The sequence below is a fragment of the Hakea prostrata genome, chromosome 2, assembly GCF_041222555.1.
Source record: "Hakea prostrata isolate BN-2017 chromosome 2, UWA_Hpros_2, whole genome shotgun sequence".
Taxonomy (NCBI): domain Eukaryota; kingdom Viridiplantae; phylum Streptophyta; class Magnoliopsida; order Proteales; family Proteaceae; genus Hakea; species Hakea prostrata.
This window is the reverse complement of record NC_142601.1, coordinates 8483687-8507690: the sequence shown is the minus strand read 5'-3', so window position 1 is coordinate 8507690 and position 24004 is coordinate 8483687. Positions and strand designations below refer to the sequence as shown.

The following is a 24004-nucleotide window of genomic DNA, read 5'->3' as shown; positions in this document are numbered from 1 at the left end:
TGGATTCCCAAGGAAGTCCGATTTGGATACAACAGAAACCAATGCGAAAATCACAAAAATACATAATTTCCTCCTCATCAAATGGCAAGTAAGAGAAAAATCGGATCGAAACCAGTCTTCCCTTAAATATAACGATTTCAGATTCACCCAGTAGACCGGTGGAATTAGACCGAGCCGACCAGTTGGCGCAGCTAGTTTTGAGTGACCGGTCCGGTTCCTTGATCAACGACCGGAAGCCACCCTCAAGCTCAAGGGCTCAGCACTTGAGGACTCCGGCTGTTATTCGTCTATTCCTCATTGGATTTCCCTGAGAGACGCCATTCGCTGCCGAGAGAGATTGAAGAAGAAGAAGAAGAAGAAGAAGAGAAGGGGGATCGATCGATAAGGAAGAACATGAGTGGTGCAGGAAAGAAGATAGCAGATGTGGCTGTGAAAGCATCCAAAGGCATTGATTGGGATGCCATGGCGAAGCTTATTGTCTCCGACGAAGCACGCAAGGAGTTCGCTAATCTTCGACGTACCTTCGACGAAGTTAACTCCACTCTTCAGACCAAGTTCAGTCAGGTTAGTTGTTTAATTTCCTTCGATTGTTCTTTGGCTTTCGTATTCTTCTATTTCTCCGTATCTAGAATTCTGGTTGGTTGAATCTAGTTTTTTTTCTTTTTCTGCTTGGTAGATTAATGACATGAATTATTGATTCTGCAATCGGAGGCCCTTCGTTTTCACAGGATGAATTAAATCCCATTGATGTGACTCACTATACTTTCTATCGATTAAGAGGAAATGAAAATGATTAAAAGTTTTTCATTTCCTCTGTTACCATTCGTGATATTTTATTTTTCGGAGGTCTTTTTGATGCAGTTTATGAGCTCTCTTATCCCCATCTTCTCTCGTTATACGAACATTTTGGCTATGGATTGCGCATTGTGGCCATCGTTATTTTTTCAAAGACATCCTGTTGTTGATGGAGGATGTTCTCTCGAATTTCTGTGTATTACGATCTCTCCTTCCCACCCAAATCCCCACCCCCTTAGCTCTGTTTCCATCTCCAAACATAATCAATTACTGATCCTCTAGGTGACTCTTTAAATTCTATATTTTCTTTCTATTGATACTTGACGAAACATAAATTATAAATGAAATTCTGTATGGTTTATAACACCAAAAATTAAAGATAGTTCTTGATATTAAATCTCTAACTCAGCTTTGTTCTTTTCTTCTTGCTTTTGTTTTAGTGTGCAAGTCACACATCCTGCTGCTGAAAAGTTGAAATCAATCGACATCCTTGTATGTTTAATCTGTACAAATACAAATCTTGATTAATTATTATGAAGCACCCGACTATTACACAAAGGTGACAGTCACAAAGAATTAACAGATAAAGTGACCCTCGATGCGTTCACAACTCTGATGGCATCTGTTGATTCACTTGCTTTAGATTGTTGATGAATCAGCTAATGGGGTCATCGACCAATGTGGTGGTAGTTTTATTTTTCCAGGTCCTGTCAGATTAAGAAACCAAATGTAGATTAGATAGAATATGCCATTAAATCATGGGAAAAATTTGTATGATCTAGACTGGCGTCGAATAGGTCCTTTTGTACATTGTCCAATAGATTACCTTTATTATGATTGTTATCAACTGAGTGCAGTGTCTATGAAAAACCCAACCTTATAATAAGGAGATTTCGTTTGTCAACTAAGCATTGAAAGCGTCAATACAAATTGGTGTTTAAAATGAAGAAGTGCACCTTCTTGTCAAATTGACCATAAGCTTTTGTTTCTATTTAGGACAGCATAAAAAATCTTGAATTATTAGGCCCTTGACTTGAGCAGTATTAATTTTTTGAAATGATTGAACTGGAAGCTGGGTTGACAATTTAGTGGGTAACTGCCATTTTTGTGGTAGATCAGATGTCAGATTGTTTGGGCTTGGCTTTGTCTATCTATCTGTTCCATTCTTCTGACTAAAGAGAATAGGATTAGGCATATATAGCTGCATACTACATAAATCAGCAATGAAGAATGGCCTGGTGATAACATTTGTTCAAGTAGTGCCGTTTGTGTCTATGGTTCAAACCCATGGTACCTGCATTATATTTCATAAATTAAAAATTAAACCAAGTCCTTTGCAAAAGAGATAATCCAAGGTTTGACAGTTTTATGTTTACCTGTTCGGAGAAGAGGTAAACCAAGGCTGTCAGTTTTGTTTTTAAGCTGTGGGCCAAGCCACCAACTTGATTTTGAGCTTCTTTACACTCAATATTTTCACAAAGAACCAGATCTTGAAATAAACAGTCCAATTTTTATCTTGTGGTATGAATGTTTTGGGTGATCTGATCATCTAAAGGAACAGTCTGATGACTACTCAACAATTATTATGTTGACAATTATTATTGTGGCAGTGGATTTGACTTTGAAAATAGCCATTTTGCAAAGCTGAGGGGTAATGGTGTGCACATTATGGCCCTCACCAGTCCCCACATTGGCATCAGCCTTGTGCACCGGGTAAGTGATGGGAAGCTAAACAATATGCTAGTGTAAATTAAAGCAACAACTACAGCACTAATGGATCAAGCATTCAACAAACAAGCCACAAAAGACACACATAAATTTTTTACGTGGAAAAACCGCAAGTGAAAAAACCATGGGACCGTTATCGGAGTCCACCCAAACTTCCACTATCACTAATAATGGGCATACAATCAATATTCCATCTCTAGATAACACTAGAGGAACACAAAGTCACAACCACATTATCAAATAAATGGAAATCTGAGAGAATGAAGAAAAGTCACCAGAGAGGCTTCCTGAGAACTGTGGTAGAATGATATTTTGACCGTTGGATATGAAGAGTTAGGTGCCATGACCATTCCCTTCAAATTTCACTTCATTCCGGCAACGTTTTACCGTCGGATTCGCCGGAGAAACAAAAAATACCTCTTCTTCTTCCTCTTGTTTTTCCTCTCTCTCTCTCTCTTATGTTTTCTGCGTGTTTTCTTTCTCTCTCCTATTTTGTTGTGCGGCTGCTTCAGCTCAATTCAAAAACCTTAGCAAAAAACCCTATTTTTTGCTTCACTTAAAAACATGGGCCTCCATATATTGTAATGGGCTGGACCCAACAAATCTTCCCCTCCGTGCCCAGGAGGGGAGGAAACCACAACTTGACTCCTTACTTGGAATCCATGTGTGCAAGCTCCTTGCACACCTCAAACTTCTCTCGAGTAACAATCTTTGTTAACATATCAGGGACATTCTTATCAGTGTGAATTTTCACAATCTTCAACAACTCATCTTCCACCACATCACACAACCAATGATATCTTACATCAATGTGCTTTGTGCGAGAGTGATATGTAGAATTCTTGCTCAAGTCTATAGCACTCTGACAGTCACAGTATACCACATACTTGTCTTGCTTCGAACCCAATTCTTGGAGAAATCTTTTCAACCACAACATTTCTTAACCTGCTTTTGCAGCGGCGATGTATTCAGCCTCATTCGTAGACAAAGCCACACATTTCTGTAGTTTGGATCATAGTTGTCACGGCGACGAGGCGGAGGATGAGGCGGTTTAGGCTAGTTGAGGCGATGAGTCGACGAGGCGCCTTCCGAGGTGCTTTTAAGGCGGTTGGGGCGTTTTAAGTGAAATTTTTAGTGTACATCTCATTCATTCTAATCCATTATAAATCTTTCATATCTTGTATAATAAAAAAATTAATATTACCCTACCTCAAGTCATCCAACATACTACAAACCACACATAGTAGGTCCTAAATAAAAAGTCACGGGAAGAAACCAAGAGAAGAAGTCGCCTGTCGCTGGCCACTGCTTGCCAGAGTGTCGTTGCGGGAATCGAAGAGAATTAGGATTAGAGTGAGAGTGAGAGACTCGAGTCAAGAACTTATTCTCTTTCGATTTTGTTTGTTTTTATTTTTTTATTTTGATCCCATGTAGCGTCATTATAAATATGCATATAGGTTCAAACAATAGATACTTTACAATCGGAATATAATAAGTAATTCAATATATGCCTTCAATTTGGCATCTTTCATGTGATTTAAAAAAAAAAAAAAAACTATATGCCTAAAAATAAGGCGACGCCAATTTGAGGCGCTCCGAAGGCATCTGGACGCTGAGGCGATGATTAGGCGACACCTTAACAACTATGGTTTGGATTGCCAAGAGACAGCTCCCCCTGCAAAAGTAAACAAATACCCAGAAGTTGACTTTCTACAATCAAGGTCACCCGCTATGTCAGAATCAGTATACCCTTCCAAAATTGGATTTAAACTTCCAAAACATAAACACAATTTGGAACTTCCTCGCAAATATTTGAAGATCCATTTCACAACTTCCCAATGATCTCTCCCTGGATTATCAAGAAACCCGCTCACAACGCTAACTGTCTGTGCAATATCTTGTCTAGTGCAGACCATGGCATACGTAAGACTACCAACTGTAGATGAGTAAGGAATACTTGGCGTTGTTTCTCTTTTTTGACTGGTAGATGAACATGACTGCTTACTCAGTTTAAAGTGACTGGCAAAAGGCGTGCTTACAGGCTTAGCACCCTGCATGTTGAACCTTTAAGCACTTGTTCAATATATTTTTCTTGTGACAACCATAGCTTCCTAACCTTTTGTCACGAACAATCTGCATGCCTAATATTTGTCTGGCTGGCCCTAAGTCCTTCATATCAAAGGACTTGAACAACTGCTCTTTCAACTTCTTAATCATATTTGCATCTTGCCTAATGATCAACATGTCATCAACATAAAGGAGAAGAACAATGAACTTACCATCTATAAATTTTCTAAAGTATACACAAGGATTTGCTTGAGTCCTCTTATACCCAATAGCCACCATAAGTGAGTCAAACTTCTTGTACCACTGCTTTGGTGCTTACTTTAGTCCATAAAGACTCTTCTTTAATTTGCATACCAAGTGCTCCTTCCCCTTGACTTCAAACCCTTCTGGTTGTATCATATAAATTCCTTCATTAAAGTCACCATGAAAAATGTAGTTTTCACATCTAACTACTCAAGCTCAAGATCCATGCTAACTACTAAACCCAAAATGATTCGAATGGATGTCAATTTTACAATTGGAGAGAAGATCTCATCAAAGTCAATGCCCTTCTTCTGTCCGAACCCTTTCACCACCAAACAAGCCTTGTGCTTCACTAGCTTCCTAGATGCATCTCTCTTTATCTTGTATACCCATTTGTTCCTCAATGTTTTTCTGCCTTTAGGAAGTTTTACTAAATCATAAGTATGGTTCTTATGCAAGGATGTCATCTCTTCTTGCATAGCTTTCATCCAACTAATTTTATCACTGTGGATCACTGCTTCCTAAAAGCTTTCGGGCTCTCCCTCATCAGTAAGAAGAATATGTTCAGAACTGGGATACTTTTGTGTTGGTTTACGCTCTCTTGTGGACCGCCTCACTTAAGATTCTACAACCTCTTCTTGTGGGGGTTGCTCCCTCTGCTCAATATCCTCATGATCCACAGAATCATCTGTCACAATCTCTGGATCATTAAGATCAACCTGTTCTTCATGAGTAGGTTCTCCTCTTGAAACAGATGTGGGATCAAACATAACATTCCCTACATGAGTAGGCTTCTCAGACTTCTCAAAGTGTGTAATATTTTCAGCTTCACGAAATATTACATCTCTACTTTTGAAAGCCTTCTTCTTTTCTGGATCCTATGATCTGTACCCAAACCTCTTCATTTCCATATCCCAAGAATATGCAAGGAACTGCCTTGTCATCAAACTTTGATCTTTGCTCTTTTGGTATATGTGCAAATGCTTTGCAACCAAACACCTTCAAATGAGAGTAGGAGGCATCCTTCCCTCTCCACACCCTTTTTGGAATATCAGACTCTAAAGGAGCTGATGGAGATCTGTTCATTAGATAATAAGCAGTGTTGGCTGCTTCTCCCCAAAATGGTTTTGGCAACATAACCATCTTCAACATGCATCTCACTTTCTCAACAATGATCCGGTTGTATCTTTCTGCTACCCTATTGTGTTAAGGGGTTCCAGGAACTGTTTTCTCATGTCTGATGCCATTCCTAGAACAATAGCTCTTGAATTCTTTTGATGTGTACTCTCCTCCATTATCAGTGCAGAGATACTTCAAAAGTTTTCCTGTTTCTCTTTCAGCCATGACATGAAACTGCTGAAAATAATGGAGTGCCTGGTCTTTGGATTTCAACAAAAACAACCACACTTTTCGTGATGCATCATCAATGAAAATAATAAAATATCTATTACCTTCTAATGATGGAACCTCAAATGGATCACAAATATCAGAATGTACCAATTCTAATAAATTTGACTTCCTACCATATGATGCTTTTGAAATGAAACTCTATGTTGTTTACCAAATAAACAATAATTACAAGGATTTAAAAACATACATTTGGCAAGAGGAATCAATGACTTCTTTGCTAGAACCTACAGCCCCTTGTCACTCGTGTGACCTAGTCTCCTATGCCATAGATTAGGTAAGGAATCATCATCTGCTACATTCAATCCACCTTCACATATTCTCACTCTTGTCTTTTACAAAGTGCAACAAAGAACAAACATTTCCTTTAGCAACCACCAATGACTCCTTGGTGAGCTTCCATCTTCATTACTAAAGGTCCTCTTAAATCCTTTTCTATCCAAGGCAATTCTCGAGATAAAATTGAGACGCAAATCAGGAACATGCCGTACATCTTCAAAAGTGAGTGTGTAGCCCATGTTTGTCACTATACAAACATCACCAATACCCATAATATTGCAAGCACTAGTGTTCCCCATCTTCATAGTTCCAAAGTCTCCTGCTTTGTATTTAGTGAAGGATTTCCTAATAGGAGTAGCATGATAAGAAGCTCATGTGTCAATAATCCATTCAACCTGATGATCTGAAACATGCAAATATTGATCCTCACCAAAAGGAAGAAGAACTAAAGCATCATTAGATGCTATAGAGGCGTTGTTATTATCATCATCTTTCTTCTGATTGTTCTCTTCATTTTGCTCTCTTTTCCAAATTCTGCAATTTCTTTTCCTATGCCCCTCTTTGCCACAATGGTAACACTTGAATTTTTCTCTAGACTTTGATCTATCTTTTGATTTACCACGACTCTTGACCTTTGTTAAACTTGTCTTTGCTCCTCCCCCTGTTCTCTGGGATAAGTGCTTGTGCATCATTTGAATATATGGACTTCCTTATTGTCTCTTCATTTAATAATGCACTGATAACCATGCTCATTGATAGTTTACCCTTTGGTGCAGAATTGCTAACTGATACAAGCAAAGTCTCCCAAGAATTTGGTAAGGAACTCAATAATAATAAAGCTTGCAACTCATCTTCAAACTTTAACCTCATTGAGCTCAACTGATTCACTATGCTTTGATATTCATTCCAGTGTTCAGTAACTGAAGTATTTTCCTTCAACTTTATATTAACAAGCTTTCTCATTAGAAAAGCTTTATTCCCAGCTGTCTTCCTTTCATAGAGACTCGCTAACTTTTTCCAAAGTTCTTCCGCCGATGTCTCATTTGCAACATGATAGAAAACACTAATGTCCAACCACTGTTTGATTGTGCCAACAATTTTCCTATTTAATTTGGTCCACTCAGCTTCAGACATATTTGATAGTCTATTAATATCACCTTCAACAAGTTCATGTAAGTCTCTACAAAATAAGAGATCCTCCATCATAGGCTTCCAAATCAACCAATTTGATCCATTAAGCTTAATCATAGTACTTGAGGTACTTTCCATTTTAATTTACACACTACCAACCAAGCTCTAATACCACTTTGATGAGAAGCTAAACAATATGCTAATGTAAATTAAGGTAACAACCACAACACTAATGGATCAAGCATTCAACAAACAAACCACAATAGACACACGAATTTTTAACGTGGAAAAACCCTGCAAGGGAAAAACCACGGGACCGTTATTGGAGTCCACTCAAACTTCCACTATCACTAATAATGGGCATACAATCAATATTCCATCTCTAGATAACATTAGAGGAATACAAAGTCACAACCACATCATCAAATAAATGGAAATCTGAGAGAAGGAGAAGAGTCACCAGAGAGGCTTCCCGAGAACTGTGGTAGAATGATATTCCAACTGTTGGATATGAAGAGCTAGGTGCCATGACCATTCCCTTCAAATTTCACTTCATTCCAGTAACGTTTCACCGTCGGATTCGCCGAAGAAACCAGAAAATACCTCTTCTTCTTCCTCTCGTTTCTCCTCTCTCTCTCTTATGTTTTCTGCATGTTTTCTTTCTCTCTCCTGTTCTGTTGTGCTGCTGCTTCAGCTCAATTCAAAAATCTGAACAAAACCCCCTATTTTTTGCTTCACTTAAAAACATGGGCCTCCATATATTGTAATGGGCCGGACCCAACAGTAAAGCTAAGCTGTATGCACTTTTTTTTTTTCTTGTAACAATCATTAGAGGGATTTGTAATCTTTCATATTGATCTTCTTGTTCATTACATTCTTAGCATTTAATATCATCTTGTTGTTCTCTGACAAATTACTGGAGTTCTTTTTTTTAACCACTAAGTAAGTATGAAATCTTAGCATCTTAAGCCTAAAACATTGAACTATGAGCAGTTGCCAAATCTAGAGTTGAAACTTGGAATGGGTGGTGATGAAGAAAGAATAAATAAACTTGAACCAGTTCGGTTTGAGCCCAGTCCGACCAGATCGGAATCAAACCAGTTCGGTTTGAACTTGATCCGACCAGCTCGGATCAAGACAGACCGACCAAGTCAAGGTCGATCGAATAAATACAAAGGCTGAACAACAAGGTGAATCTGAATAAGGTTCTTGCCAAAGAAACGGTATTCAGTCAGGACTCAACTACTTATGTTTGAGTATGATTCAATGACTAAGAGTCAAATCACAATCTAACTAAGGTTTGAGTCCCACTCGAACTCATACGTAGAAAACCTATAAAAAGGTAAGGGAGCACAAGAGAAAGGTACGCTGAATAGAACTATCATTATTCGAATTCTTATTGTTCATTACATTCTTGTCTTCCTTAGTCGGATTCCTAACTAGATCGTCGGAGGTGAAAACTCGACCTCCACGGTCGAGCTCATTCTTGCAGGTTCAACCGGCTAAAGGGACGAACAGGATTGTGTAGCAACAATTGGCACCATCTGTGGGAAACTCTGATCAAAAAGCCATTATGAGGACAAGATCAGGTTTGGTAATCGAAGATGGGTCTGACGGAGAAAAGGAGGTCGACCAAGGCAACCTAGGGGGCATTCCGAACCTCCCAGGAATGGAAAAAATTCCCGAACTCCAGATTCAGCAAGATCCTCCGATTCTTCCAGATCCTTAAGCAAGTCAATACGCAACAATGCATCAAATTGTCGAAGTTCAAAAGGAACAATTTGCGATGAGAAAAGAAATCTCATCCCTAAGCGAGTTGATCAGGATGGCCATGCAACACGTAATTGCTCCCCAAGCAGATTCTCGGAAAAACAAAAAAGTCCCGAAGGGAGCAGGCGTGACCGACCACCCGTGATCGACCAGATACCTCAACGATCTTAAAAGGAGTTGCAGAAAGAGACAACAAAGTCTTGAACCTCGAAAGAAGATATTCCAGAAAAGAATCCTCTAGTCGACGAAGATGGAGATCGAGAAAGCAGCACAGATCCAGCAAAAGCTTCAAAGGACAAAAAGAACCATAATGGTTCAAAGAAGCGGGATGAAGAGATGAATAAGCGCATCATCGACCTTGACGAAATAGTCAAAAAATTGAAGAATCCTGGCAAAGACGAGCTATACGCCATTTTAAAAGAGGATCCTTTCGTCAAAAGCTTCTCGGAAGCAGAGATGCCAATAGGTTTCAAATGCCCTACCTTCAAGGCATACGACGGATCGAAGTGTCCTAAGCATCACATCACCCATTATAAATCTGTCATGTCTACTTCTAGACACAATAAAGCAGCTATGTGCCGCAGTTTTCTAGCATCATTGACTGGAGCAGCGTTAGATTGGTACCAAGCTCTACCTCGTGGCACAATAAAGAGTTTCGACCATCTAGGTCGGACTTTCTTATTGCGTTTCCAAAGCGGAGTAGAAACCAAAAAGAGAGAAGATACCTTGTTCGCTGTAAAGCAAGGGCAAACGGAGTCCATTAGAGATTTTCTTGCGAGATTCAATAATTTGACCATGCAAATTGAAAACCTGGATGAAAAGATAGCCTTCCACGCCTTGTACCAAGGACTCAGCCATGAAGGCCTACTTGAGAGACTTTTGCTTGACATGCCTGAAACATATGATGATCTCAAAGAGCGATGCCACAAACAAGCAGAGATATTAGAAACAATTGAATCTCGAAAGAAGGAGCATCCAACCACTGAGGCAAGAACATACAAAGAAAAATACCAACCCATCAGAAGAACGACCATAGACCCAACCAAGGGTGGTCGACCTGAACGGGAAGGGTCACCAGCTATGAGGAGATCAGAAATCCTGATGCAAATTAAAGATCGAGGAATTCTCCAGTGGCCCGACAAGCTACACTCTCGTTTGGGAAACCGTGATAAAAGCAAATATTGCGAGTTTCACAAAGATCACGGACACTGGACGGATGACTGCCGACAACTAAAAGAAGAAGTTGACAGGATCATCTCCTAAGGGCAGCTCACAAAATACCTTCGACCTACCCGACTTGATCAAAAGCAAGAAGAAGGGGGTAAGAAAAGGTACAGATCTCCAGGCAGAGAAGGACGCCTAAACAAGCCCCGACCACGAGAAGGAGGAGATGACAAAAAACGACCACCAATATTTATTGTGTTCGGTGGCCCAACTGAGGAGTCAAGCAGACAAGCCAAAAGAAAAGCACAATATGTGGGGAATGCCGAGCTCGAAAAGCCAGGTGAGAAGATCACTTCAGAACCAATCACCTTCTCATCCAGAGTTAAACATGGGGTAAGCACTCCCCACGACGATGCCCTTGTCATCAAAGTCACTCTGGCCGGAACAGAGGTCCATAGAGTCCTGGTAGATACAGGGTCATCAGCTGATATCTTGTCACTAGAAGCTTTCAAAAAATTACAACTAGATGAGAAAATGCTGGTACCCTGTGGAACACACTTATACGGCTTCACAGGAACCTCAACCACGCAGAGGGCACCATCAAGTTAGATCTCTGTATCGGCAAATACCCCAGGGACAGGGTCATTCAAGCGAATTTTATGGTCGTCCGAGATTTATTTGCTTATAATATGATCTTAGGACGACCAACCCTTTGTACCCTAGAAGCAGTAGTATCGTCCTTACACATGAAGATGAAATTCCCTACAAAAAGGGGAATAGGAGAATGTTCCGCTGATCAAAAAGGAAGCCGGCAGAGCTACGCCAGTTACATGAGAAAAAGAGTAAAAACAAGCTCTACCATGGCGGTCGAGGTCAGAGATGATCGCGATGAAGAAAGCATGCAAAGGGCCGAACCAATAGAAAAGTTGGAAAAGATTATGCTGAACTCAAAAGAAGATCAGGGAACTATGATCGGAGCTGAACAATAAGAAAAGTTCAAAAATAGTATAACCAGATTTCTACAGTAAAATGTTGACGTCTTTGCATGGTCGGCAGAAGATATGCCCGGAATAGACAGAGAAGTAGCCGAGCACAGGCTAAACATTGACCCTCAAGCGATCCCAGTGATACAAAAGAGAAGAAAGTTTTCTTTAGAAAAGCATGAGGCCATCCGAACACAGGCTCAAAAGCTAAAACAGTTCGGATTCATTAAATCCATTGACCACCCAACTTGGCTGGCCAATGTGGTAATGGTAAAAAAGGCCACCGAAAAATGGAGAATGTGCACAGACTATACCGACCTCAACAAGGCCTGTCCAAAGGATTGTTATCCTTTACCAAGGATAAACCTGCTTATCGACGCAACGGCCGGTCATGAGATGCTCAGTTTCATGGATGCCTATTCAGGATACAACCAAGTCTTGATAAATCCAGCCGACCAGAAACACACAGCATTCATGACAGACAGGGATAGTTACTACAACAAAGTAATGCCCTTTGGTCTAAAAAATGCTAGGGCAACCTACCAACGAGCGGTCAACAAAATTTTTGAGCAACAAATAGGCAGGAATATGGAGGTATATGTCGATGACATGCTAATAAAGAGCACATCTCAATCCAACCACCTCAAAGATCTAGCAGAAGTATTTGAGGTACTCCGAGCATACAAAATGAAGCTCAACCCAGAAAAATGCGCTTTTGGAGTATCTTCAGGAAAATTTCTAGGGTTCATGGTATCCCAAAGAGGAATAGAAGCTAATCCTGAGAAGATAAAAGCCATACAAGAGATGAAACCACCAAAACGCATCAAAGAGATACAAAGTCTCACTGGTCAGGTGGCAGCCTTAAATAGGTTCATAGCCCGATCAAGAGAGAGATGTTCTCCTTTTTGTCAAGCTCTAAAAAACATTTCCAAAAAGGGAGTACCAGAGTGGAGCGAGGAGTGTCAACAAGCTTTCAAGCATCTGAAAGAAAAACTAACTACTCCACCCCTGCTCATATGACCGACCACAGGAAAAGAACTAATCATCTACCTAGCAACTTCGCCACTGGCTGTCAGCGCAGTACTAGTGCAAGAGGAAGGAAAACAGCAAAACCCCGTTTATTACATGAGCCATGTACTCCTTGATGCTGAAACAAGATATCCAGAGGTGGACAAGCAAGCTTTGGCCCTGGTCATAACAGCCAGAAAACTGAGGCCATATTTTCAGTCACATCCTATCGCAGTATTAACAAACTTCCCCTTAAAGAAAATACTGCACCGACCAGACTTGGCCGGAAGATTGGTATCATGGGCAGTTGAGCTAAGCGAGCATTAGATTGAGTTCCGACCAAGACTAGCTATTAAAGCACAGGTCCTAGCTGATTTCATCCTTGAAACTTCTGAACCAAAGCATGAGCAAGAAGAAGAGGCCGCTTCCGAAAGTATAAAAAAATGGATACTCTTAATGGATGGTTCTAGCAACGCACAAGGGAGTGGAGCGGGTTTGCTCCTAATAAGCCCAGGAGGATTCCAAATACAGTATGCCCTACGCTTCCAATTCAGGGCATCAAACAATGAAGCAGAATACGAAACATTAATAACAGGTCTTTGTATAGCAAAAGCCCTCGATATTCAAAACATCGAAGTTAGAAGCGACTCACAACTAATTGTGAATCAAGTGAACGGGCTATATGAATCAAAAGAAAAGAGGATGACCAAATATCTAACTATGGTCAACCAATACAGACAATGCTTCAAAGACATCCGAATCCAACAAGTCCCTAGAGCAGAAAATGAGCAGGCATATGCCCTATCTAGATTGGCTACAAATGAAATGGATGCAGACCCAGTCGTATATATGGAAGAACTACAGTTTCCAAGCATCAGTTTGATCGACCAGATGCACAAACAGACCGAGCACGGCTGGATGACTCCAATAATCAATTATCTGGAAAGTGATTTACTACCAGAAGATTCAAAAGAAGCTAGAACTATAAAGCAAAGAGCAGTCACATATACCGTCAGAAACGACAATTTATACAAAAAGTCTCTAACCCGGCCATTGTTACGATGTGTAGGGGCTCCAGAGGCAGCTGTCATCCTGAAAGAAATTCATGAAGGAAACTGTGGAAGTCATATAGGGGCCAGAGCCTTAGCAGACAAGGTAATAAGGCAAGGATACTATTGGCCCACACTACAATAAGATTCGAAAGCTTATGTCCGCAAATGTGACAAGTGCCAGGCACACGCCAACATACCTCATGCCCCTGCAACCAAGGTTTAGTATCGGCACGCGCGTCGGTAGGGTGATTTAATAGCGTTCGTCTGTATTCGCCTAATGTATTTTGTATAATTTTATGGGGCGTATCGATATGTATCCTCGGTTGGGTCAAATATGGATACGTATCGGCTAGTATCGTATGGTATCGTGGGATACTTTAAACCTTGCCTGCAACGCCTCTAACATCAACCCTCTCTCCGATTCCATTTGCTAGATGGGGGATAGACTTGGTAGGAAAACTACCAAAGGCCACAGGGAGCAGAGAATACCTGGTGGTGGCGATCGATTACTTTACTAAATGGGTGGAGGCTGAAGCACTGGCATCCATCAATACCGACCAGATGAAAAAATTTGTCACACATAATATCATGTATCGATATGGCATCCCAAAAATCATTGTCACCGACCACGGTAAACAGTTCGAAAATACTGAATTTGAACGATTATGTAATGAGCAAGGCATAGAACACCACCGTTGGTCTTCTGTAGCATATCCACAAAGTAATGGTCAAGTAGAAGTTACTAATAGATCAATGCTTGAAGGATTAAAGAAAAGATTGGACCAATCTAAAGGCAGATGGGTAGAAGAGTTACCTAAAGTACTATGGTCTTATCGAACTACTGCCAGAACGACCACCGGCGAATCTCCATTCCGACTAGCTTATGGAGTCGAAGCTCGCATTCCCGTAGAAGTTAAGGTTGGATCTATCAGAGAAGAAGAATTCAATAAAGAAGCAAACATTGAAGGAATGAGGGCAAACATAGACTTCATTGAGGAAGTCAGAGACAAAGCACAATATCGCTTGGAAGAATACCAAAGACGCATTGCAACACATTACAATGCAAGGGTTAAACCGAGGCAATATCTCCCTGGAGATCTAGTCCTCCGCAAATCATTTGCTTCTGATCCTACAAATCAAGGAAAGCTTGCTCCAAACTGGGAAGGACCGTACATTGTAGTGCAACAAGTTGCCCCGGGAGTGTATAAGCTGCGAGATCCAGAGACCGGGCAACTAATACCTCGGACCTGGAATTCAAATAACTTGAGGAAATACTATCAATAGTATTAAATCCTCAAAAAATTTTGGATTTTTTTCAGTTTTTCTTTAAATTGTTTAGATATTCACGCAATAGTCCGTGATTCAGACATTATGAATTTTTTCTCCGTTAAATAAAGTTTTTTGAAGTTTCAACACATCATCACAGCTCCAAGCCGAATACCTAGCTAAGATGATTAAGGGAGTACAGACAAGAGTTAAAACTCATAAACCGACCTACTAAGGTCGAAAAGAAAAGACCTAAGCTACTTAGGCATAAAAAGCCCTAAGCTACTTAGGCACAAAAAGACCTAAGTCACTTGGGCAACCGACCTACTAATGTCGAAAATACAAGACCTAAGTCACTTAGGCATAAAAAGCCCTAAGTCACTTAAGCTACTTAGGCATAAAAAGCCCTAAGCTACTTAGGCACAAAAAGACCTAAGTCACTTGGGCAACCGACCTACTAAGGTCGAAAATACAAGACCTAAGTCACTTAGGCATAAAAAGCCCTAAATTACTTAGGCATAAAAAGCCCTAAGCTACTTAGGCACAAAAAGACCTAAGTCACTTAGGCAACCGACCTACTAAGGTCGAAAATACAAGACCTAAGTCACTTAGGCGTACAAAGCCCTAAGATCCTTAGGCAGAAAAAAACGACCTACTAAGGTCGGTAAATAAAAGCCCTAAGTTACTTAGGCACCAAACAGATCAAAGATCCATCAAACCGAGCTCGCTGGTTCGTCAAGGCAAAAGGTATCAATAGACCAAAAAACCTTGCTATTAAACAAACAAACTACTCCATTCGAACAAGTAGAGATTACATAAAAGCCTCCAAAAAGATTACACATATGCATATATCAAAAAGATTACATAAAGCCTCCAAAAAGGCAGTGTATTGTCAAAAGGCATCTAAAGGACTACATATATTTGAACTAAGACTATTTCTTATCAGACTTACTCTTTGAAGCAGGAGTGTCCAAGTGCCCAACCTTGGGCAACGGATCCCAGTTCGAATCCAAAAAATCAGTCACTTAGACACCTGGAGGCTTCGGGAATCGAGGCTGGTCGATGCACCACTGAGGACGAGGAACCTTCAGGTCGTCATAGATACCTGGATCAATAAACGCTTTAAAAGCCCCTAGATCCAAGTCTTTAAAGGCTGCAATGATACCCTGATAAACTTGACGCCGAGCATAAATATACCCAGGGGCAGCGACCTTTGCCATAAACTTTCTGCACCCAGCTGTCTTGATCCATCTTTTAATGACTTCATGGCGAAGCTCGTCAGAAAGATCTTCAAAAACACAGGGAGCTTTCTCCTCAATCATTTTGGTCACCCGAGCAACCTCGCTGTTTGAACTCTCCAACTTTGCTTGAAGACTGCTAATCTCTGCATCTTTTCCGACCAAGGAGCCTTCCGCCTCCTCCAAGTTAGTTTGAAGAGTAGATTTTTCGAGCACTAATGCATCATTGGTACCCTTCACAGCCGCTAGCTCGCTCATCAGCTCGGCTTCCCGAGCAATCAAGGAATTGTTACTCGACTTCAAAGCTGACAACTCCTCTTTCAACTTATTATTATGCTGCTCGACTTCCTGAAGAGAAAAGTAATCTTGCCGAGCAGAATCAATACTTTGACCTAGGGATTGGACCAAAGCACAAGCCATCTTGTACACCAGAAAACGGAAAGTTTACAAGTACGGTGAAGAAAACAACCTTCAGAACGAGAGAAAAGTACACGTACCTCACAATAATATTGTGCGCTTGTAAACTACCAAAACTGTGGAGGTATTCCAGGTCGGATGGCAGAATAGCCCCACCCAACCACTCATTAGCAACTTGGGACATAGAGCGAGGATCGCCCTTGAAAACCGAGGAGTTGCCATCCAACGACCAGTTTGGTCGAAGAACGTTGGTGGATCCTGAAGTCTTAACCTCATCAGGATTACCCTGACCTAAAAAATCCTCACCTAAAGAAGGGTGAGGATCAGGATCCGAGCTATTCTTGCTAGCCACCTTTTTTGATGGTCGAGGAGGAAGTTTGGAGGGGTTCCCTTTCCGTACTCTGGAAGATGATTTATCCTTCACAGCAGCTTTATCCTTCGAGGGAGAAGACCGAGCAGCCTATGTCTTATCTGGCTTAGTCGGATGCTTGGCCTCCACTTCCAACATAGTAGCTGCATCTTCAAAATCTTCCTCACCGAGCATCACTGCATCATTTTTTCTGAGTAAGATAACTTGGAAATAATAAAGTGATAAGGAACCAGGATGAACAAGAAAAAGGACACATCTTACCAGTCAAAAACCCCCAATAATGAAGGATGTTCGGATATTCTGGACAATATCCATTAACAGCAAATAAGTTCCGATCTGCGGTAGGGATCATCTGAATATGATCCCGGGTTTCCTGTTCGGAACGAGAAAGAGGAGGGATGGCATTTGAGTCCTCCCTAGGTGTCTTTGGCCACAAGATCGAAAAACTGGGAGGAGAAGAGGAGCAAACAAAGAAATATCTAGACCTCCAACCCTTAGTGTTGGTAGGAAGAGTACCCTTCCCTACAAAATTTCCCTCCCAACCAAATTGGAGAGCAGTGCGCTTGGAAAGGTAAAATCATCGACTCTGTTCTTGTTTTTTATACAAGAAAAACTGAAGAAACAAATTCATGGTCGGAATTACACCGACCTCATCCTATTTACAAAAACCCCAAAAACAAATGATATTACGCCAGCTGTTGGGTGCTAACATCCCCGGACACATCCCAAAACGATTAAGAAAATCAGCAAAGGCAGAGTGTACGAGAAGTCTAAAGCCACTAACAAAGTCATCTTCGTACACAGCAAACTCACCAGGTGAAGGGCGGTGCGCCCGTTCATAAAAAGATGGAATCCTAAGTACAAAAGTATAAGGAATGGAATACCGAGTTCGGATTTCTTTCAAATCATCTTCTGTCAATTCGGACGGATAAAAGCTAGGACCCGAAGTACTAGGGTCGAAATCTATGTGTTCGGAAGTCCTAGGACGACTTCTCTCAAGAGTCAAAGCTGAAGGGGAAAGCATATGCAACCAACGTCTCCTATTTGTACTAAACCAACTACGAATACTTAACGAAGTTAATTCAGCATCACTAAGCAAGTTTGGACGAGTACCAGGAGACAAGGTTGGGTCAACTTCAGTGTCACTTTTAGTATCACTATATCCAGAAGAGGAAGCCCCACTGTCCCCAGAACAAGCAGTAGAGCTCCCAGAGGAGGGGTGGCTAGAGGAGGTTCTAGAAGGCTTACAAGCTTTCTTCTTAACACCCATGACCAAATAAAAGCTACGGTTGCAGTAGCAGAAACAAAAAGAGCAGAGCAAAAAAAAAAAAGAAAATGCCAAAAAGATTTCAGAACACAATGTAAATGCAAAAATACGAACTATCAAAAGATTCAGAAGGAAAAAATGACTTACTTGTGAAGAGAATAGCTGAACGAGCACCAGAAAAGGGCTTAGAACAAATCTGAAAAGCTTTGCAACTCTTTTCCGTCTTCCCAGAGAACAAGTACAATAGCAGAAATGAAAAAATGAAGAAGCAGGAGGATTTTATATCCCCCCCGAATATCCTAATCTAAGGGATTAGAAAGAAGATTGCAGAACTTCCAAGAGAGATTGAGATCCAACGATCCTAAAGAGACCCTTAATCTGATGATCCACATAAATAATATCAACCTTAGATCTTATACAAGATTCCAATCTGAAGGTTGGGGTTAAGAGGGAAGAAAACGGTTGATATTCATGCATTTGTCAAATGTCAGAGGTCATCATAAGAAGTCATTAATACCTGACCACGTGTCAGTAAAGTTGCTCCTTCAAAGAACGTGCGCCGTCGTTCCCAGCTTTTCATGGCGCAGTATTCTGTCAGATGACGTCAGCCATAATACTTCCACAACAAGGCTGTGAATGCACCCAAGTAACACTGGCCGGAAATGATAAACGAGTTCGGTTACCAAATCTCTAAAAGCCCAAACAAGATAAGATGCTCGGACTTAAAAGACTGGGGGGCTTATGATGAGGAAAAAATAAATAAACTTGAACAAGTTCGGTTTGAGCCCAGTCCGACCAGATCGGAATCAAACCAGCTTCGGTTTGAACCTGATCCGACCAGCTCGAATCAAGATAGACCGACCAAGTCAAGGTCGATCGAATAAATACAAAGGTTGAACAACAAGGTGAATCTGAATAAGCTTCTTGCCAAAGAAATGGTATTCAGTCAGGACTCAACTACTCATGTTTGAGTATGATTCAATGACTAAGAGTCGGATCACAATCTAACTAAGGTTTGAGTCCCACTCGAACTCATACATAGAAAACCTATAAAAAGGTAAGGGAGCACAAGAGAAAGGTACGCTGAATAGAACTATCACTATTCGAATTCTTATTGTTCATTACATTCTTGTCTTCTTTAGTCGGATTCCTAACTAGATCGTCGGAGGTGAAAACTCGACCTCCACGGTCAAGCTCATTCTTGCAGGTTCAACCGGCTAAAGGGACGAATAGGATTGTGCAGCAACAAGTGGTACCTAAAGGTCACCTGTTTCCAGACTTTGAAACCTGCTACGAGCTGTTTCTGGCAAAGACTAGAACAAGTTGAGCTTAAAATCCTGCCAACTACAACTCTTTTTGGGAAGAGCTTCTCGCTATATAAAACCTAGATTATTGGTTCTGGATGCATTGGCAGTTGCCAGAGTCATAGATGGTCACCATGCACAATGATTTCTGCAATGATGCCATTAGGCATCCATAAAAAATTGTAATTACAGGGTAGTTGAGAAAAAATCATAGAGGAAGAAAAAGAATATGAATGAGGAGGATATTTGATATTGCTAGAATACCCTTCCTACATGTATCCTTTTCCTTAATGTTTGAGGATGATATATATCTTGTTATAATACACACAGATTTCAGTTTCTCATTACAAGATTGTTTCCCTTTGTTTTAGAGGTTAACCATTCATAACCTTTTCTCTCTTACCTTTTCAGGAGCCAGAACCCATAGATTGGGAATATTATAGAAAGGGAATTGGCTCTCGGTTGGTGGATATGTATAAACAAGCCTATGACAGTATGTTACTGCTTACTGATATCTGAAACTAGTTGCCATTTGTTTTTTGTTCCACACTTTCCAGGTTATAATTGGATCGTGCTTGATGGGACTTTTACTTTTGGTTCTGTTTCTTGGAAGTTAAAATTGTCTACTTCTGTTTGTTCTATTTAGACTTTAATCTTCTTGTAGCATAATTTCTGTGATAGAAGCTGAGGTTAACTTCATTTTAGCTTGGCATAATCCATCCACTGAAAACATAGTGACAATATAAAAAGGGGGAACTAATAAGAAGAAATATTCTGTATTCATTGTACTTGCAGATACATAGGCATATATGTCCATTCAAACATTAATGTGTGCATAGAAGATAAATATGTGAGTGCATTATTTCTATAAAAAAGGTGAAGTGTATTTTATCTATTTATTTTTGTTTCTAGCTAGTTTTACATGGTTTTTTTTTTGTTTTATAAATTACTTCTTGTCAGTGGCAGACTGGCAGTAATATCAAAGAATTAGGAAATTGTATATGAGTAGTTTACATCTTTGAAAAGATAAGAAAAAAATTGCTACTGGTAACTGATAGGATGCCAGTCTAGTGGGTCTAACTTTCTTTTGAGGCAATTTCCAAAGATGTTGTTTCTACATACTTTTGAGGATGCTATTAATTAGTCTTATGAATTACTATAATGGAATTGGAGACAGTAAAGAAGTCTTTTAGATTTAAAAAATTGTCTTAGTAATCAAGGGTCATCATAATAAAATAAACATTTTGGTTATGGAATTAAATAGTATCACTTTCTTGATGGATTCTCGGCTACTTGGTCTACTGATTTTGGGATTCTACTTTGGTCAAGAGGCAATGTGACAAAAAATCTGATGAAAGGGCTATGGAGTCTTAGAGACCCATTATGACTTCCATGCAGTCCCAAGGTTTGCTGCCCATTAACACATCAGCTTAAAGTTTAAAGCATGTGAAGTAAAGCAGGAATAGTTATGCTTAATTTCTTTTAAAGTGTGAGCCTCAGAATAACTGTATGGTTGCTCTAATGAGACCTAGTGATCGCAGGTTTGAGTTGCCAAACAGTCTCTCTGAGTGCAGGAGTGCATACATTATGCCCCTCCCCAGACCCCACAGTTGCTGGAGCCTCTGAACTGGGTAGCTCTTTTTAGTGTAACATCATCACTTGTCAAGAAGTTCTCCTCATTGTGTGAGTGATGAAATTTCCTGGCAACTGAAATTCAGTGTACTCTTCAAGCTTTAGACTATTTTGACATGTTGTTTGAAGTTAATATATAGTTTCCTTCTTGTTGATTTTCTTAAATGATACAAAATAAAATTACCTGATGCTAGTGGTGTTGGTGCTGTCTTTTTTTTATTTTGCTCTTCTCCCACTTTAACTGTTAAAAATGCTTGGGTATTTTTGATTCTTACTGTCAGGCATAGAGGTCCCGAAATATGTTGACAATGTGACACCTCAGTACAAACCCAAGTTTGATGCACTGGTGAGAATGTGAAAGCTCTCTCTCTCTCTCTCCATCTGTGTGACTTTTGTTGTTTTTTCTTTGTTCCTGTTCGTCAAATAAGTTGTAGGATTTTTTACCCTATTGTAGTCTTTCTTTAATTGGGTTTTTAAGAGTTAGGTTGTTAAGGTGAGATTGGTTGAGATAGGTCAATTAAACCTGGTATTCATTACACACGACTTCCTTGAAAGAGTGCTGCACTGTATCTTCTAACTATCATTACGTTTCTGAGTCTTAGTTGGTGGAGCTGAAAGAAGCAGAAGAGAAATCCTTGAAAGATTCTGAGAGACTGGAAAAGGAGATCGCAGATGTACAAGAGCTGAAGGTTAGAGAAAATATCCATTTTTTCTTTCTTTGGTTGCAGGAAATTATTCTTTCTTTGATTTCTCATTGATCTCTCCATCTTAAACAGAAAAAGCTTAGCACCATGACTGCAAATGAGTATTTTGAGAAGCACCCAGAACTGAAGAAGAAGTTCGATGATGAGATCCGGAATGACTATTGGGGTTATTGATATTCCTCCTGCTGACAGAAGCACGCAGATCTATCTGCTGTAGAGACCGGGAGCATTCCATTTTTCGTTTAAATCTTCCCTTGCTTTCGCTCTGAAAATCCTTGTAGTGTTCCTGCGTTAAGTGGCCTTAGGGCAGTTTCAGACTGCTAATAGGTCAATAATATCCACTTACCAAGGTAGCATTCATTTACGCTACTTGAGACTCAAGAGGTGATCTTTCATATTTGAACATGTATCATGGTTCGAGTTTTTGGCAGCAAGTCTGGCTGTTGGGATTTGGAATTCAAGAAGCCAAATCTTGTGTTTCATAATGTATCACCTGTGCGTGAAGGATTGTTTGGTTATGGTTATGCCCCTGATGCTAGATGTTTACAGTCTTCCTTTCTAATACCTCTCTCACGTCCAAGAATGGGAAGACAGTCCATTCAATATCCATGCTTGAGTGGCAATCTGGGTATTGGCCCTATTTTCACATTTTTTCAGTTAAGAGACGCTTGGTACTCGATAAAATACATCTAGGTAATTTTGTGCCAGTGTCTCAAAAGTTAATCTTTTAGTAGTTTTTATTCTTGTAGACTCTTATTTTGTATGTGATTTGGCACCTGGAATCTTGTAATTCTTGGATCAGATCTTGTCTTTTCACCCAGGGGGCTGCAGTTTCTTTAGTTAATTTTTCTTAATTAAATTCATTAAAACAAAAATGAAATACCCCTACTTATATGCAGATAACAGATTGGAGATTCTCCATAACCCATGATTCTTTAGGCCAGTGGCTCCCTGTTTTCTTCCTTGAATGCTGTATTTTCCTTGGGAGAAATACTGAGGAAAAACATGTATAGCTTTTGATTCATAACAAGTGTGACTTTTAATTTAATTAAAAAGTAAACTCATCGAGTCCTTCGTATTTAGGTGGAATACAGTTGAGTTTGGGTTTATTTTATTTCCCTTGCTTATTCCAACTAGCCAGCTCTACATTTTCAACCAGCATCACCCCACCCTACAAGCCTATAGAATCCTTGGTCCCGAGACTCTTTCATTAGGATCATTTTCATCCGACTTTCCTTCGCCCTAGGAGAAGGAGGAGGAGGAGGTGGGCTAAAAGCGCCTGGTTCGAATGATTACGAGATAGACAATGAGACAAAGCCTACAGGGGAGAGCACTTAGACAATTCACTTTTTTTACAGGGAAGTCCGCTCAGTGCCCTACCCAAGTCAGAAGGATGTGGGTCAATAATGGTGGTTGATCTTGTGGGTAAATAAGCTCTTAGGCCTTCCGTCCGTCTCCGGCTGTGAAAAGCATTGGCAGTCTAACTTCGTTACCCTTCTCCTCGTCTTAGGAAGCTCCTTTCTTTAATATAAAGAAGGCTCGAAAGCAGATCGGGTATTACTTAGATGTGAAACTTGCAGACCTTTGGGTTTATTTTATTTCCCTTGCTTATTCCAACTAGCCAGCTCTACATTTTCAACCAGCATCACCCCACCCCAGTAAAAATATCATCTTCTATTACTGATGCAATAAGGTAGCAGGATGCAGAATTTAAGGTCTAGTTCTGTTGTTTATTAGCAGACACTTATTTCCATACGAGTTGCATGAGATATGTACTACATTATGGGATGATCGTTGGTGCTATCATCCTAGGATCAGTGGGGGAGATGATTCCAACGGCTAGGGTCATCGGACGGATCATAGGGAGGAACATCATACCGAGAGTAGGACATCACCATGTGGTCTCTGTGATGGATGCCTTGCTCATCTATTGGATCTATTTGGGATTTGAGATCGATTTGACATACATTGTACAGAATGTCATGATCGATATAATAGAGCGCTCGAGTACTAGGAATCTTTGTTTTGGGCGCCTACTGACATGCATCTTCAGGCACTTTGAGGTGGATTTGATGGTGAGGAGATGATAGACCGGGACATGGAATATCCGATCGGCACGAGGACCATTGGACTCATGCAGCTGGATGATGCTGCGAGGTCACCAGGTTCGGAGGATGAG

The 24004-nt window shown here is 40.4% G+C and overlaps 1 protein-coding gene across 1 annotated transcript; it reads left to right on the top strand.

Annotated features, from left to right (window-relative positions):
• Positions 1–262: 262 nt before the first annotated feature.
• On the top strand, positions 263–22343 carry LOC149023608 (ATP synthase subunit d, mitochondrial). Its single transcript, XM_089144161.1, has 5 exons — positions 263–564; positions 19901–19982; positions 21403–21467; positions 21724–21810; positions 21898–22343. Exons 1-5 carry the CDS (start codon positions 394–396, stop codon positions 21997–21999), a joined length of 507 nt encoding a protein of 168 aa, XP_089000287.1. The 5' UTR covers positions 263–393; the 3' UTR covers positions 22000–22343.
• The last annotated feature ends 1661 nt before the right edge of the window (positions 22344–24004 follow it).

What these genes read in the sequence shown, in the direction of transcription:
- LOC149023608 (XM_089144161.1), top strand. Translation starts at nt 394, where the DNA reads ATGAGTGGTGCAGGAAAGAAGATAGCAGATGTGGCTGTGAAAGCATCC. An exon ending in GTATAAACAAGCCTATGACA is followed by an intron (nt 19,983 to 21,402) that starts GTATGTTACTGC and finishes TCTTACTGTCAG; the next exon opens with GCATAGAGGTCCCGAAATAT. An exon ending in CAGATGTACAAGAGCTGAAG is followed by an intron (nt 21,811 to 21,897) that starts GTTAGAGAAAAT and finishes CATCTTAAACAG; the next exon opens with AAAAAGCTTAGCACCATGAC.